Source organism: Ovis canadensis, chromosome 13 (genome assembly GCF_042477335.2).
Source record: "Ovis canadensis isolate MfBH-ARS-UI-01 breed Bighorn chromosome 13, ARS-UI_OviCan_v2, whole genome shotgun sequence".
Classification (NCBI taxonomy): Eukaryota; Metazoa; Chordata; class Mammalia; order Artiodactyla; family Bovidae; genus Ovis; species Ovis canadensis.
Genome location: NC_091257.1, coordinates 50,842,035 through 50,860,222, shown reverse-complemented (window position 1 = coordinate 50,860,222; position 18,188 = coordinate 50,842,035). Strand labels below are relative to the sequence as shown.

At 35.3% G+C, this 18,188-nt stretch overlaps 1 protein-coding gene across 11 annotated transcripts in view; it reads left to right on the top strand.

Moving 5' to 3' along the window:
* The window catches only part of WAC (WW domain containing adaptor with coiled-coil), a 79,863-nt gene that overhangs the window by 47,558 nt on the left and 14,117 nt on the right, over positions 1–18,188 (top strand). For 6 of the 11 annotated variants that reach the window (XM_069547739.1, XM_069547745.1, XM_069547740.1 and 3 more), the window contains exons 5-7: positions 2,524–2,639; positions 3,203–3,315; positions 7,719–8,027. In XM_069547739.1, coding sequence (XP_069403840.1) covers positions 2,524–2,639; positions 3,203–3,315; positions 7,719–8,027 — 538 coding nt within the window. The remainder of the gene's footprint in view (positions 1–2,523; positions 2,640–3,202; positions 3,316–7,718; positions 8,028–18,188) is intronic. The other 5 variants (XM_069547746.1, XM_069547744.1, XM_069547748.1 and 2 more) reach the window with 1 other exon arrangement.

Genomic DNA, 18,188 nt, shown 5'->3' with positions numbered 1-18,188 from the left:
ATTGTTTTGGTGAAAAAAAATTCTTTATTCAGGAAAAATGGTTTCTGATTATCTTGATTTTCAGGAAATAGATTGGCATAATGAAATCAGCATAAATAATGGGTATCAGAAAGTTTGCAACATCCAGATTCTAAAGGGTGTCGGGATTTCATTATGTGAGTGACAACAGAACAGGGATTAAATGTCATGTGTTTTTAGAATCAAGGTTCCCCTTTCTGTAAATTTCAACTCTAGGTATATAATTAACCTTCAAGTGGTGGTCTTTTTCATCATAATGTACCCAGTGGGCATGACAGTTTTTTACAAACCGAGTTTAATGTTACCTGAGAAGCTGGCTTTTGAACATTAGTAATCTGAAGTAATCTGAAGGTTACTTTCCAACTAAAAATCACTTCTAATAGACTTTTTTTGAGTAGTAAAGTAAAATATAAAATCACCATTGATTAATATTTTTGTAATGAAAGAGACGCACCGATGAATATTAGGTAGCCCAGGTTAAAAAAAACACATTATTTTAACCCAGGTTAAATAAAATATCTTAAAATTATATTTGTCAGTCACACCTCAGTAAAGTGGAAAATAATACAATGGGAAGAACACATGGGAAGAATAATACAATGGAACACCTGCTTTTGCATATCAGCATTTAAGTAATTTCCTTGTTTCTTTAAAAGATTCCTTCCTTAACCTGTTTTGGGCGATAGAAATAGGGTGGAGAAGATGAACTTAAATAACTAGTATGTGATTGTAATGCTGTACCCTGGAGCACATTTTGTTAAGTAAGATATTAACTTGTACTAACCTAGGATTTGATAGACCCATGCTCTTCGAGCTTCTGGTCTGTGAACTTTTAACTCATTGTCCTGCAGGTTGTGCCACAATGGAAATTAGTTGTCATTAAATACACTCTTTAGTTGAGCTATGGTATATGTTTGTTTTTTAAAGCAAGACCTTTGGCTTGGGAAGGTCTTGTGTTTATATATATTCTGATGCAAGCTCCTTGTCTCCTCCAGGACAGGTCATAGTTTGCATAACCATCACTTTTGAAGAGCACTCACTGGCTTAGGCCTCTCTGTTCTACTCTGATGTCCTCTGTCCGCCTTTAGACCGAACTAGTAATCCCATGTAATCACCTGCCCAGCAAACCAAATCTTGCAAATACATCCATAGAGGGCTTTGTTGGCATAATAATTTAGATCTAGGGGGTGGTAGATGGTAGAGAAGAACTGTTTCGAGTTTTGCCTTCTGGATTGGATTCCTGCAGCTGGTGAAGCCTTCTCCTGGCTAGAGTCGGGTAGGGTGTTGAGCATTAACTCTCCCTTGATCTCTAGAGGTTTGGAAGCACTGGGCTGATTTCCAGCAGCTTCACAATTTTGAAATAGCCGGAGAGCAGAATCTGCAGTGTTTCTTCAGCTATGCTCAAAATTGTTGTGACATTTTCAAAATTGGTGTTGATTTAGTGGAAATAATAGGTACCCGGAAACCTGAGTTTTGATCTTTTGTTCTGTCACTCATTAGTTTTGTGATGTATGGACATGTTCTCTTAGCTTGTTCCTATGTGCTAAATTCAAGCTGAATAGGCAGTGCGTAAGAATTCATTTCTTGAAGTGTTCAAATTGTGTCCCTCTGCACAGTGGTGAACAAGAAAGAAGGATGAACTCCCAAAGTATAACTCTTGCTTCATTTTAATCTCAAAGCTGCTTGGTAAACAGTTATCAATAAATTCATGTAATACTAGGATTTCCCCCAGATTTCCTGGAGCTAGTGCAGGCAGTTAAACATTACATTGTTGAGATTAGTTCCATGAGCACTGGGCCTTTCAGGTAATTTTTAATTCCATGGTAATTTTACAGTGTCTATGAAATGACCAGCAAGAGACTATCTGAGAACTAAGACAGACCAATTTTAGTTCTGGGAAAATGAGTGCTATGCTGCTGATGCTGTATGTTGTGCGAGACAAGTTCAGTTAATACTTGACATGTCTTGTGGATTGTGAAGCTGGAGCAAATTCGTAGCTTTTAATATCCTGTGTTTATACTGAAGCTTTCTTGTGTGTGCTTTTATCCCCCATTAAGTAACAGTGAATACAAGCAGGTTGTTCTCTGTTACACTGATTACTGTTGTGCCTTAAAGTGTTCAGAACTGATGTGCTCTCATGCCATCAAGCCAGTCAGTTGAGAGTGGATTCTCTGTGTGACTAGACTTCAGCAGTTAAAATTGTGGTGATGGGGGTTTTGTAATGCTTTTCTAAGGTTAGCATGATGTTAATTTCATGTCTTTCTTCTTGTACCTAGTAAAGATACTGAACTGTTTAATTTGATACTTTATGGAGTGGAGTGTTCCATTGTTACAGTTGAAGGTTTTCTTAGACTAAGAGCTCCTAAAGTGTACATGCAGATGATTCCATCTCAGATGAGGGCACCTTTGTCTAAGGTCTTTTCCCCATGTGTGCTTGTAAAACCATTTACAGTCTTGATATATCAAATGATTAAATTATATTAACATTTTCTAATTTTTTTTAAGCCTTATGATTCTGCAGATGACTGGTCTGAGCATATTAGCTCTTCTGGGAAAAAATACTACTACAATTGTCGAACAGAAGTTTCACAATGGGAAAAACCAAAAGAGTGGCTTGAGAGGTATTTGTGCTTAATTGAACAGTATTTCTCATCCTTGATTCTACAGGCTAACATCTTAGGGCGCTAAACACTCTAAATTTAGTTTTCTTAGTGTGCTATTCATCACTTCTCTTCTTAATTAAAATGTTGACCACTGTCTGTGTTTTCCATAATTTTTCTTAAAAAACAAACCTAAAAACTAGGACAGATGAGCAGCTGTCCACAAGGTCCTTGTAAACAGTATATTTAATTTTAAAACATATTGATCTACATTTATTCATCTTTTCTATAATTTGTATTAGAAATCTTCATCTTGTAGGACAGTGTTTCCTTCATGTAGAATGTAGAAATATTGTTACCGTGTTGAGTTGTAGGGTTCATGGCATGTAAATAATCAGTGTAATGTTGCCGTCAGTGAGAAGCATTACTGTTGTTGCTGTGTCCCAGGTCCCACACCAGTTACATGACATCACTGCCTTGTTCTTTGATGTTCAGTGTACTGTTTCCTTAAGCATTTGACCAGAAGTGTTGTGTAGATTCATTGTATCTGTTATAATTTTTATGGGTTTATCTTTTATTTTTAGAGAACAGAGACAAAAAGAAGCAAACAAGATGGCAGTTAATAGCTTCCCGAAAGATAGAGATTACAGAAGAGAGGTGATGCAAGCAACAGCCACTAGTGGGTTTGCCAGCGGAAGTAAGTATTAATTTTTTTCTTTGAACTAATGTAGTGTTTGATTCATTCCAGTAGTTTGTTTACTTTACAGATATATGTGCATCGCCACTTATAATGTAAAATAGTTAGAAACATAACAGGTTTTTTCTTTTATGCTGAATCTGTCCTTGTAACCTACATTATTTTGTTTCTTGAAAAGGGAAAGAGTATATAATAGAATAGTACATAGTAGAATGAATATACCTGTGTATTCATCACTACTCATAATGGCTGTGATGTCACTGAGTTGGTTAAAAAGTAAAATTTTATGTTGTGGATTAACTTCTTAAAACAGGAGCCGCCGCAACATCCACCTCCCCCCATTTAAACTGGACATTGCAAACCTTCCTGGATTTCAATCTAATAATTAAAGGTACACAGACAGTGACATGAAGTGCCTGTTTTTGTGTTGGCAGTGAGAAAACTTGTTTATTCTTGTATTTGGAAATGGTTTCATAATGATCATAGATCTATGTGCTATCTTGGTACTATGGGCATACCTTCGTGTTCTCTTAAGGTCAAATTTTGTCCAAGTTGAACAATATGGGTAATGTAAATTTATTTTTTTAATTCAAGTAAAGTTTGAATTTAAAGATTTTACCACATATGTTCTATTCCCAGTGACTTGTCTTGCCCAGAATAAAATTTAAATGCCACATAGAATTCTTAGGCTCTTTATCAAGTTTTGAGAATTTTAAGATGTGTTTTGGAAATTCTTAGACTTAAGCATATTTGAGTTCTCATTCTGTAACTCAAAAAAGTAGGGATATATTTGGTCTCAATAAAGGATATTGAACTTTTGATGAAAAATTATTTAAGGTGAAATATAATATAGTTCTGTAGGGCTGAATGTTTAAAATGTGTTTCTGGAAACATTAAACTTGTTATATTAAATTGTACTTGAGTTTTAGAAAATAAAAATGGTTTAAGATACTCTAAGAAATTAAGAATATTGTATTTTGATATAGAAGACTTTGGTTGTGGTCTCATTTTACTTAAGTAACTGACTTTTGGTGAATAACTAAACATGAGTGGCTTTTGCTTCCAGATTAAAAAAATACATAGTGCCCAGCTTGTGGTCCTCTTGAATAAATTATGGGTATCCAGGAAGACTGGCTAGTTGGGTGTAAAGATAACATATTTTAGTTATTAGGGCAGGCCTCTCCACATAAGAGGCTGGTGATTCCCAGAGAGGAAAAGACTACCGTCTAGTGTGTGTGTCCCTTCCAAGATAACCTAGGCACTTGTCCTCTCTTGCGGGTAATTAGAAATCTGATAGAAATGTTGACAGAAGTGAAAATACAAGTTTTGTCTGCTTAAAAAATATCTTTAAGAAAATGAAACCATAGTTGTATTTTTAAATTATCTCTGTCTTGTTTTTACTTTCAGAAGTGAAGTAAGTTTTTCTTCTTTATGATTTCAGAAGTTAGATATGTTTGTTACTAAAAATGAAAGAAGAAAAATATTTTAATCTCATGATTCAGGAACACTTGACATAAACTTTTTTTTCTAGCTGCATATAATAGTATATAAAAACTACATGTGTATGTATTTTATATCAAAATCAGATTATGTTACTGTTCTTAACCTTTTTTTCTACTCAATGATGTTTCAAGGATATAGGACTTCCCAGGAGATCCAGTGGTTAAGACTCATGCTTCCACTGCAGGGAGCGGGGGTTTGATTGCTGGTTGAGGAACTGTGATTCTGGATGACTTAAGGCACTGCCAAAAAAAAATTATTTTTTCCAAACATATGTTTGCTTGTCATTTTATAATTTCACTTTTATTATGTTGATTGCATGCTGTTCCCTTTTTTGGACATGCTCATGTCCGGTAGATAATCCTCTGTCTGTGGAAACTGGTGTGGTTTTCAGCTTTTTCCTACAGTAAACAGTGCTGCTATTTCTGTGTTTGCCCACTGACCTGATTACTTCCTTAGTTAAATTCCTAGAAGTGTAGAGGAAGAGAGTGGGTCTGTGTTTGTGTTGAAATGTAGTCATATATTACACTTTTTGAGTTTTAAGTAATGTTTGAGAAAGGATTTTAGCTGTATTGCTGCTACTACTTTTTTTTTTTTTTTAATTGGTCAACTGACTGTACCTGGTGTGAGAGTAATAGTTACTAAGCCTTTGAAGTACTTTGTCTACCAAAAACTGCTGGGAGAGTTTCCTCTGTGTCTGGTACATTGGTATGCATGTAAGGTGGCACTTAAAGCTTTGTTCTTCCTAACAGCCCACTAAAGAAGTATGGAGCAGGGAGCAGGAAGGATTGGAACACCTTACACGTAAAGAGAGAAAGGTAGAAGAAAGGATTTTTAAGAGCATTTTTAGGGTTTTGGGTTTTTTGGCAGTGTTGCAAATAATCCACAATTTGACACTGAAGTTGTATAGGTGAAATTTTAAATTTGATATCACTGCTACTGTAATTGCACTGATGTGGTTGTATTGTGTTCTGTTTGATTTTTAATCTTTAATCTGTGCCTTGTAGAGTGGTTGCTCTGTGGTTAGGGAAACTTTAAGTTGGTGTTCTTCAACAGTGACTCTACTGACATTCTGGGTCAGGTCATTCTTGGTGGATTCTGTCCTCTGTTGTAGAATGTAGAGCTTGTTCCCACCTCCACACTTAAGATCCCAGTAGCACTCCTCTCCTTGCCCCAGTCGTGACCATCAGAAGTGTCTCCAGACACATGCTTAATGTTCTTGTTGTGGGGATGTGCAGATCAAGTCACTTTAATCGTGTTTCTTCTTGAGTTGTGAGTAATAGAAAGCTGTTGGGGCCATAGCATTCTCATCTGCTGTGATTTTGCTGCTGTATCCCCCCCTCACCCTCAGAGTTTACACATGTGAGAAGTACCCTTAATTTTCATCTGAATACTTGATACATTTTGGCTGTAGTCATATAAAACAAAGGGCATTTACTTCATGAGGAAAGTGACAAGGTTGATGGGAATTGGGCATGTTTTGTTTTTGTTTTTTAAAACTGTTAAATCTGTCTCTAAAAGCTTGTGGTAGTGTTATTTTCAGGAAGAAGCTCTAGAATAAATTTTTAAGTTGTATGTGCACTCAACTTGATGGTTTACTGATAAGTTAATATCAGGGAGCAGATGTTTGTGATCTGCTGTGGCAGCTCAGTCTGTTTATTTTTCTGGTACAGTAATAAATGCATCTTTTGTAACCCTGATTTTCATTAAGTCTTCAAGTCAAAAGACCTTGTTTTGATAATGACTAAAGTGGTTTTGGTGTTTGTTTTTTTTTTTGACAGTATCCAGTACTATACCCAGTACCTTTTGTTTGGCTATAATGTTAGAAAGTGTACATTGCCAACTTGAAAACTGATTTGTAGTTTAAGCATACTTCCTTCTTTGTGCTCTTGTGGTCTCTAGACTTGGAGGAACCATGAATTGGAAAAAAATAACACTGCATTCAACAGGGAGGGCATCCTTTGGTAATCACGTGCTTGAATCTTAAGATGTTTTTCTACATGGAAGTTGCTTTCATCCTTTAGTTACTGGGGAGGCTATTGTAATTTAGGCTGGAGAATTTTTGATAAATATAAATTTTCTTTAACTGTGATCATTCAGATTTTCCTTCTTTTGTACTTATTTTGCAGAAGCAAAAGTATTTTGAGTTTAAAATTTATTTTTGTGGCTTTAAGTTGGAAGAGAATCTGTTTTTAACATACCTAAGTATATTTTTCTAACTTTGCTGCAGATGTAGGGCTTCTATTTTCAGATAGCATTATCTATAACTTTATTTTATAACTAAAATATCTGGTATTTGTTAGCATTTTTAAAATGATTTACTTAATGAATGCAGAGTTCTCCACAAATTCAGCCATCCTAAATGAGGTTGTTTTAGCCCTAGTACCAACAACTTTAGAGCCCACTAGTTAGCTGCTTCAGTATTCAGAAAAATCAGGCTAACAAAGTAATAATTCTTTGCAGTTGAACCACTGTGGATGATACAGTCAATTATTAGAGCCAAGATCCATATTTTAAAAGCATGGATCATTTGCTTTTTCTGTTTTTAAAATATTTTTTTAATTTGAGTGAAATGTTATAAATTCATATATTGATCTTTTTAAAAAATGTTCTGTTGGAACTATGGTGTGGTTCTAAAGAATCCCCCCAAACTAGTAGCCCACTTGAAATCTGAGAACAGGATTAATATTTATAGTCGATCTGAAATTCCTCTTCCAGTATTTGGATGTTTATATGCTAGTGGTAAAACTGCAGACACTAACTGGGCTTGCAGTTTTATAGAAAAGATGTAAGTACAAGTATGTTGCTAAATTAGCTGATGTTAAAGACAGGATTCTAACGTAATCTTTTTTCTTCCCCCTTCCGTCATTCCGACATCTCTTTTTCCGAACTCTGAACTAAAGTGGAAGACAAGCATTCCAGTGATGCCAGTAGTTTGCTCCCACAGAATATTTTGTCTCAGACAAGCAGACACAATGACAGAGACTACAGACTGCCAAGAGCAGAGACTCACAGTAGCTCTGCGCCAGTACAGCACCCCATCAAACCAGTGGTGCATCCAACTGCTGCCCCAAGCACTGTTCCTTCTAGTCCATTTACGCTACAGTCTGATCACCAGCCAAAGAAATCATTTGATGCTAATGGAGCATCTACCTTATCAAAACTGCCTACACCCACATCTTCTGTCCCTGCTCAGAGAACAGAAAGAAAAGGTATGCCGTTATTACTAGATGCTGCACGTTGAACTGTAGTGTGAGTTTCTGATTATATGACATTATTTCCGTCAGCTTCAGTGAGACTCTGAATTATAGATTCGTTTAAAAGTCTTTTAGAATGTTACTGCATAGATTAGATCTTGAGTTAGCTGTAATTAGTTTTTATCTCTTTAATTGTGGAGCCTCAGAACTGGTTTTGCATTTAACGCTTTGAAGTCAAGTGCTTAATTTTTAACAGTAATGGATAAAACAACTTATTAAAGCTAAATGAATGTCCCATCACATGTGTATACAAGTAATTTTGGGTGTTCTGTGATAATTGTCTTCATGATTTAGTCTAGAAATTGTCTCAGTTTTCACTTAAATATGAAGAGAGACATTTAAAAACTTGTCATTTCCACGTAACATGCAACTATTGGTTTCAGTTTGTGAATTAGATAGCTGAGTTATGGGCCGTAAGATAAGGAGTCTTATGTCTGAATTAGGACTTAGTTGAAAGAGTAAAGGTTAAAATTTGCAACCCAAATTCCAGTTCTGTGCTAATAACCATAGAATGTTCAAAAAAATTAGGAAAAAATTGGGAGATGATGGATAATGGGAAGCACGGTGATGGGATAAGCATATTTGCATAGACCAGTCACAGTCCCAGACTTAACACTGTTTTATGAAACTAAGGAAATTTAAAGGCATTAAGTAAACAGATCACTCTAATGAGTAGACTCATTAGCAGATTAGCATCAGTTAACTGTTGAGGAATTTTTCTTTCCTTTGGGTTTAGGAGATGTGACATGGACCTGTTGAGTGTTCAAACTTTTACTGTAATATCTGGCCCACTGTTTCACACTGACTTAATTTGTTGACAAAGGATTTAAGTATTTGGGTTTCTTTCGCTTCTAGTTTCTTCTCCTTTTATGTATGTTGTTTGGATTTCTCCTGTAGCAGTTTTTGCACATTATTAAACCATGCTTTATCATATAGTGCATAGTACATAAACAAGATATTCCAAATGTTGTCAAATTCCCCAAAGATGGCGTATCAGAATTCACTGTACAAGTTATATTTGCCCTGATGCAGGACTAAATTTCCAAAAGAGAATTTCTTAGAAAATCTGATTTAATGCATTAATTGTTAGTTAGTAGTACTTTCTAAAGAAAGTTTGGTTTTCCAGTTTTATCCGTTTTGTTTACAGAACATTTTATTTTTAAAAGCCTTTCTCAGTTTGGGGGAAAAAAAATCCTTTGGCCTTAAAAAAGATCTTTGGTATTTATCTCATTTTACCTCTTGTTCATTTAACAGCCTTTTTTTCAGCTCTTACCTTCATCTTGGAGTTCTTTTCTTCCCTGACTTCTAGAATACTGCTGCTCTTTAATTTCCCCACTCTTCTCTTCTTGCTCCTTAAATGTCAATAGAGTTTAGTCTCTTACTGTGTTATTTTTCTTTTTTCTTCCCCTCTAACATGTTCTCATTTGCTGGCTGGCAATTCTTAGGACTACTTTGTCTATATAAGTGACTCCCAAACTTTATTTCTAACTCATACACATGTCTGCTTCCTTGTCTAAGTAGTTGGTATCCAGAAGTTAATGTGTACCAAATGCCTCCCTTTCCCCTAATTTGTAGGTTCTCAGTGATAACGCTATCCTCCCAACTACTCCATGTTCTTTAACATTCTTGCCCTTCTACCCCTACCCATCCATCAACAACTCTTGAATTCTTCCAGATTTTATTCATGTATGTCCTTCTTCTTGCTACTGCCAGTGCCATGAGACTCAGATCAGGGCTCTTGAAATAACCTCTGATAACTGCTGTGCTTCCTTCTACCCAGTCTGTGCACTTAGCAGTGACATCATTATACTGGGTTGTGTTCTTTTCTTGGCTTAAAGTTTCCTAAGTGGTTTTTCCCAAAGGATCAAAGTTCATACTTCTCAATAAGACAATAGCAAGTCCTTGACAGTCTGATTGCGTCTGTCTTAACTAGCTTGATCTCCAGTATTTCACTGTTACATTCTCTGTATAATTCATCTGCTAAAAACTTGTACTTCTTTTTAGATCATGTTATGCTCTTTCATGGCTTGATCCTTTGCTGAAAAGGATATATTCTTTCCTCCATTCCCATTCTGTTGAACTCAGGACTCTTTTTTCAGAGCCAGCTATGATGTCCTTCTGTTCTCAGTGTCAGTTAACCTCTCAAACACTTTTCTTTTGGTCTGTTATTGCACTTACAACTTTATTATTTTAGTTCCTTCAATTAGACTGTCCTGTGTAGGGTGAGCCATTATGATTTATTGTTTTTTGTACTTTTTTCACTCCCTGCCCTCCTTCAAAGCTTCAAGCACCATTCCTGAGAAACTTAACATAATAAAAAGTAAACTGTATACCTAGTTTGGTGCCAAAAATTTTGTATACATTTTATTCTTTAAAACAACATTGTGAGGAAAAGAATTGTCTGTTAGATATGAAAAGCTTGAACATTGCTGAAGTCTAAGGCAATGGCACCCCACTCCACTAACTCTTGCCTGGAAAATCCCATGGATGGAGGAGCCTGGAAGGCTGCAATGCATGGGGTCGCTGAGGGTCGGACACGGCTGAGCAACTTCACTTTCACTTTTCACTTTCATGCATTGGAGAAGGAAATGGCAACCCACTCCAGTGTTCTTGCCTGGAGAATCCCAGGGACGGGGGAGCCTGGTGGGCTGCCGTCTATGGGGTCACACAGAGTCAGACATTGACTGAAGCAATTTAGCAGCAGCAGCAGCAGCAAACGTATTGTGTAAGATGTGGTTTCTCCAAAATCCATGTTCTTTCCATAAAATTGTACGCCATGAAAGAGATTACAAATCAATTCATATTTAAATTCTACAGAGTGTCTTTGCTGATCACAAAGTTTATGTGAGAATTTTACATACAATTTTAAGCTTCTAGGAAGCAACCTGATTGCCTTGGAATTACCTGTGTATTCCTTTAAATAAATTGTGTAACAATTTGGATCTTTTCAGATTGTTTTCCAGTTAGTCTAAATTTATAAAAAGGTCCATTAATTTGAAATACATTTTTTTCCCTAAATTGAGACATCTGTGTTATTTCAGTTAACCTCCCTGTTGACTCTTCTCATCAACACAGTGATTTCCGTGTTTGGATTTTCCTTAACAAATAATTAAGAGGTTGATGGTTCATATAAGATGGGTCTTGGTCTTAAGTGCTAAAAAGCTGTATTTCGAGGGTGTCAACAATAGAATGCTCTAATAAAGAATACAAGAGCAGGATCTCTGTCCTGACCACTTCTATATCCCTAGAATAGGCAGTCGGTATTTGTGCTATGTGAATAAATAACTGAAAGAATGGTAATGTGCTGTTGAGGGCTGGGGAAGCACCTGCCTTGGTCATGGTTTAAAAATGTATTTGGAGAAGAAGTGTTACATATGTTGTGATCTAATTAAAGAAACCAGAAATAGATTTAGATCTGTGTAATGCCAGTGTGTCTTCCATTAAAAAGAATGTAAGGCAGATGAGTCTGTGCTTGCTTGAGGGATAGAAGTGTGGAGGAGCTATGAAGCTGTTTGGTTTTGCAGAGAATAATAATTCTAGTGTTAGGTAGAGTGAAACAAGGGTGTCAGGTTACCTCCCTACAGATTATATCTTTGTTATAGTAACATTTGAACATCTATTGGCAAGGCTACTTTATTGGACAACAAAGTACAGAGAAACTCTGTGCTTAAAAAATGATGAAATCGAATTTTTACAGATTGGTAGCCTGTTGAACATTCTAAACTGGTCCTGACTCCACCCTCCTTTCCAGATGTGTGAAATGACAAAATAGGCAGGAGACATGGGTCCTTGTTTTCGGATTTGGCCAGACAAGTGCCAAAGTCAGAAGAGATTAAAATTTTTTATTTAATAATTTTGAGTTATATATTAAAATAACTAGCAGACCTAGTCAGTGGCCTTAAGTAATTTCTTAGGAAATTTAGCATGTCTAAAGAGTCAGTCAGTTACATGCTGCTTCTGTAGTCTTGTGCCTCAGCTGGTAAAGAATCCCCTTGGAATGTGAGAGACCTGGGTTCGATCTCTGGGTTGGGAAGATCCCCTGGAGAAGGGAGAGGCTACCCACTCCCATATTCTGGCCTAGAGAATTAATGGATTGTATAGTCAATGGGGGTCGTGAAGTGTCAGACATAACTGAGCGACTTTGACTTTCTATAGTCTTAATCTAATAAGAAAGGGATTAGTCATTCTTAATATGAGGTATAAGTTAGTCACCTAAACTTCCTTTTTGTGTTCGATGATGTTTTGTAGACTGGGTGAAATTTAAATGAACTCAAAGACTTTGCATTGTATGTTAAGGCAGTAAGCCCACAGAGGAGGTCATTACTGGTTTTAAGTGGGCCACCATTCAGCCCTTCTTTGCTTTGCTTTAAACTACTTTTAGGATTACTAAATATTCATATAAAATTAGACCAATTGGCCATAGAGGTACTCAGATATTTGAATAACTGGGGACATTAATGGGGAGTGGGTGGTTAGTCTGATTTAGTCAGTGAGTTTACTAAAATTACGTTAATAAAGATGGCATTTTGAATAGTGGGACAGAGGGAATCCTGGTGGTGAAAGAATATTAGAAAATATTTGTTTATAACTTGAGAGTCAAGGAAGATCTTTTAAATCAGACTCAAAACACATTTGCCTTAAAAAGTTCATAAAACTTCTCTATGACAGAGATACAAGAAACAAAGTTTGAAAGCAAATACTGAATTAGGAGAAAATATTTGGAACATATTTAAAACACAGTACATTAAGGATACATTAAGAATTCATCAAAGCAGTATGAAAAAAATAATCCAGTTGAAAAATGAGCAAAGGATAGGAACCAGCAATTATAGAAGAGGAATTTTAAATTGCCCGTCTTGCTTTAGAATGGTTAGAGAAATTTACTCAGAATGGGACAAAGGCCTTAACTTAGGAGATAAAAGCTATAAAACTCTTGGAAGAAAACAAGGTAAAATCTTTATGACACTGGATTTGGTGCTGATATCTTGGATATGACACCGAAAACACTGGCAGCAGAAAGAAAAAATAGATAAATTGGATTCATCGAAATTAAAAACTGTGCCTCAAAGGATGCTCTAGAGTGAAAAGACCACCCATGGAGTGGAAAGAAGCATTTGCTAAGTCACATCTGATTAGGGATTAATACCTGAATATACAGTAGTATGACTCAACGAGAAAGTGAACAGCCCAGTTCAGAAATGGGTAAAGGAGTTCAAAAGACATTTTTCCAGATAACATAATCTAATGGCCAGTAAGCACATAAAAAGGTGTTCAGCATCATTAGTCAACAGGGAAAGCAAATCAGACCACAGTGAAATATCACTTTATACACATTGAAAAACAGCCGCTGTGGAATACAGTTTGGCAGTTCCTCAACGGGTGAGACATAAAATTACTGTAGGATCCTCCAGTGATTCTTGCTTAAGTGTAATCAGGAGAATTGAAAGCCATGGAATCAAATGGATATTTATACACCAAGGATCGCAACAGCGCTGTTCACAGTAGCCAAATTGCGGAAGCAATCCTAGGGTAAACAAAATGTTATATATATATAAAATACACATGCAGTATTACTCAGCCTTAGAAAGTAGTAAGATTGTGATACACACTGCAGCACGGATAACTTTAAAAACCTTATGCTCAGTGACACAAAAGGACAACTGTTGTGATCCAGTTCTGTGAGGTACCTCAAATGGACAAATTCATGAACACAAACTAGAGCTATGCCTCCTTAGGGTTTATGAGATGGGGAGCTATTATTTGTTTAGAGCATTTGTTTGGAAAGATGAAAAAGTTCTGCAGGTGAATTATGGTTGTGTGTCAGTGTGAATACACTTAATACTACTGGATTTTAAACCCAGAAATGGTTAAAATGATTAATTTTTATTAATGTTGTATATTTTATCAGCATGAAAGTTCAAAAGAAAGATTACCGATTCAGTATTGGAAATTAAAATGACATTTTTTTCACTCTTAAGATTAATGACAGTTGGTAAAAGTATGTAAGATGGTTATTATGAAGGTCACTTAAGTAAAATCTGTTAAGCTTTAAAGTAGGTTTATCTTTTGTATTATCAATGATTTCCCTGATTGAATTAAAAACCAAGTTGCAAAAGCATAAATTGTTTTAAAACATCAATACCATACTTATTTTTATGTATATTTTAAATGCCTACGTAAGTTATGAACAGACATAAGATTTGAAATTATGAATTAAAAGGAAAGTCACAGATAATATACCAGGTGGTGTCACCTAGCTGTTTCATGGTTGCTTTTTTTTTTCTTATTGTACACACTTTGTTTTCCCTTATTTCTCCATGTTGTACCCTCCCTGTGTAACCATTCCTACACAGTGGAATATGGAGGCTGCCCTCGTTGCATCAGTTGTTTGAGCTTTGTTCCTGTGTCCTGTTCAGTATTATTGCAGCAGCTATCAGAACATTGTAGGAAATTGTTTAGTAATGTAGTCAGTCAGTACCTTTTATTCTTTAAGTGCAGTATCTCTTTAGAGATCTTATTGCAGATTGAGGAGTTATTTGGCATACCAGAAAAATATGGGTCAGAAAATTTTGACTTTAGTATATGCTGTCTTGAGTGTTTTGAAAGCGTATCTATAATTAGAAGAGGTGAGTGGATATTATTTAAGCCTTGAAAAGTTAGGTTATGATAACATTTCTATGTGAATGGTCTAGTCTTTGGTAGATTACTCCCTCTACTGGTAAAAATTGGAAATATAAATGAATATAAATGATCAATTCATAAAGAGACAAAAAAGTTTTATCAAAGCGAATATATCCAATTTAAAATCAAAGGGTAACATACTTATTCCATGGTTTATATTAAAGACTTGGTTAGAGAATTACAAATGATTGAAATATCAGTTAGGAAAGTAACTTAGTTCATTTTAAATTTAAAATATGGTAGGATGACATTGCTACATTTCCTTAAAGTCAGACACACAGAATAAAAATGTTGGAGCTAAAACTAGATACCATTGCTTTGCCAACAACTGAAAAAGCTTAAGCAACCTACAAAATTAATGCTTGGAAAAGTTGGAAAGTTTCTCATTTAAAGAATGAGACTAGAGGCTGATTTTAAAAAGCAGAACAACGTTTTGAAGTGGCTTTGTAATTTAAAATGCTGCATTGATTTTCTTAAATTCATTGTCTTTTTAAGATTCAGATTTTTTGAATTAAGTCTAAGTTATATTTGTTTCTAAGATCATACAGTATTACTTGGCTTTATGAAAAATAAAGCAAGCTGGTCATTGTCTGCTTTATCAGTTGTATTTGGAGATCTTGGGCTTTTCTCCCCCACTTTAAGCTTTGAACCTGGGAAGGTTCACATGTGCATGTGGAAGAGGACCACATACACATGCCCCTGCGCCTTTCTTGCCGAGTCAGGCATCAGTCAACAAACGTGATGCCATTTGGGTGCTGGATCCCGTTTTGCTACCAGAGTTACAGAGAGAAATATAACAAACATCTTTTCCTAAAAGAGTCCCTTTTCTGCTAAAAGGGAGAGATAATAAGCTATCTAATAGAAGATGCTGAGTAATACCTGTGCTAGGGCATTCCGAACGTAGAGGAGCGGCACCCAACCAATAGCTTTCTCCTGTATTTTAGTGATAAGACTACCTTTCCGGGTAGCATTTTATGTTTTCATTATCACATATGATCTTTTGTTCTCAGTTATACTTCTAGATTGAGGCAAGTAATATTAAAAATGTTAAAGATGTACTTTGGGAGGACATTTGTATAGGTGTGTCTTTTAGGAAGAGTAGGGTGAGTGGAGCTGTTTAAAAAAGTGTGAACAAATAGCATGCTGGAAAATAGCATGCTGAAGACCTACCTGGAAAAAGCATTTTCGCTCTTCTGTCTTTAATTATGCCCTTGCTTCGTTATTTCTTGTTTGTGCTAAATTTTGTTTTGATTTTGTTTCCTTTTGTTTCAAAGTTAAATATCTTTTTTTTTTTTTCCCATAACTAACAACGCCTGGCAGAATCACCCATAGAATTGCAAGTTTACCATATTCTTGGACTCTCTCACCCCCATTCTGTTCTTTAGAACTGGGGTGGAGCTCTGGTATCTTTTTTTGTTTTGTTTTTAAACTTCATGAGTAATTCTGCTAAAGTCATTCTCAAAATCAAACCTTTTAAAAAGAGAATTTCTCTGGCCTTTAGAGATGTTACTTGCTGAAGGTTCCTATAAATACTGAGTGGTGTCAACTGGTTTCCATACTGTTCATCAATAATCTCTCACAAAACTGTGAAAGACATGTATCCATAGGATAAATAAACATTTATTTACATTATTACATTATCTCTGTGAGAGTGATGTGTTTTAGTTTTCTGTTTTGGAGTGTTCTTCTTTTCCTGGAATGAGGAATAACACTGAAGAATTTTCAAGCCCCTGTTAATTTTTCCAGTCTGGATTTAGCAGCTTTGAAACACATGTGGAAACAACACCTTCTCCAACTCCTGTCCTTGAAGGCAGAAGAAAACCTAAGTAAAAGCAACAAAAGGGTCACTTCAGAGGGATATAAGTACTGACTTAATTGTTCATAAAGGAAGTAAAAATAGAACTTGTTTCATTCTAAACATCATTAAGATATTTAAACTGTTTATTCCTTAAGCCAAACTTAAGGTATAATGATCTGGAGAAAACTGCTGCTATTGTCTAAAATTGCCTCATGAAATGTAGTAACTTTTCACAAGAAAGATCTTATTTCCTTCAAGTTTCTTTTTACTTGTTTATGATTCCAAACAAATGTTTGAAAGCAAAGCTGAACATGGTAAGCAGTCTGCTAAGACTTACAGACCCTCCTTTAAAATGTGTGCTTTGTAAAATGAAAATATCTGTCTTACAAAAATGAAGATGTGGAGACCGAAATGGATCATGAGAGATCAGCACATACATGAAATGTACTGAAAGCAGCTCTGAGTCTGGATTTTAGAGAGCTATTGTCCCGAGTTCTTTTGACCATTACGCAGTGTTGTTAAAAGGCTGGTAAAGGAGGTTTGGTTTTTTATTTTGCAATAAGCTTCCTATTAATTCCCAGCTTCTTTGGGGCCATGAAGATTAACGAATGTTTAGTTCCTAGAATTGAAATTAAAGATTTGTACTTACTAGGTAGCAATGTGATCTTCAAATACAGGGTTCCTGAAACTTTTATATACCATAGTAGCAGTCTTAATTCAATTGTATAATGTATATGAGCTTGAAAATCTTAAGGAAATGGGTTTATAGGGGAAATTAAAACAGCCTTTCTGCCAGAATTGTAAGAGTGTATGGATATCTTGAATAATCTAGTATAAACGTCGTTACCTTCTGTTTTTAATTCTTTGCTTCATTAAGGTGACTGTATTAATAAAATACGATATAAAAATACCAGTTTGTGTTCCTTTTCCTGTTGGTAGACATATGGCTTATTTCTAGTTTTGTGCTAAATTTTTTTTTAATCACAATACCATTTCAAGAATTATTGAATATTTTCTTCTAATTTACATACATTAGAGTTTCTCTAAGGGTGTATACCTAAGGTGAATTAACTGGGTTATGAAGTGCATGTACTTCCAGTTTTTCTAGAGAATGCCAAATTATCTTCCAGTGTAGTTATGAGTTTAGCTTCCACCTGAGATGCTGTTTCTATTACTCCTTATCAGTATTTGGTATTTTTAGACTTTTGGACATTTTTCTCAATATGAATGTGAAAGAATATTCTGTTGCTTTTTAATAAATATTTTCCTGATTATCAGTGAAGTTGAGGATCTTTTATTTTTTAAGCCATTCAGGTTTTTCTGTGAATTGTCTTTTCATGTCTTTCATTCCTTTTTCTACTGTTTGTATTTCTTTGATATGTAGAAATTCCTTAAAGTATTTCGGTTACCAGTCCTTTGGGTGTAATTATTTTGCGCTTTGTCATTTTCTGCATCCTCACATCAAAGTTATTTTTCTGTGTTTTCCACCACTATTTCTTAAGACTTTAATGTATATATAAAAGTTAAATCTGCCTTAAATTGGTTTTGTTTTAAATTTTCACTAGCTATGTTCTTTTTCTTAAAGAGTTTTGTGGCTTTTACTAACCCATACCTCTTCAAATGCTACCAAAAATGCT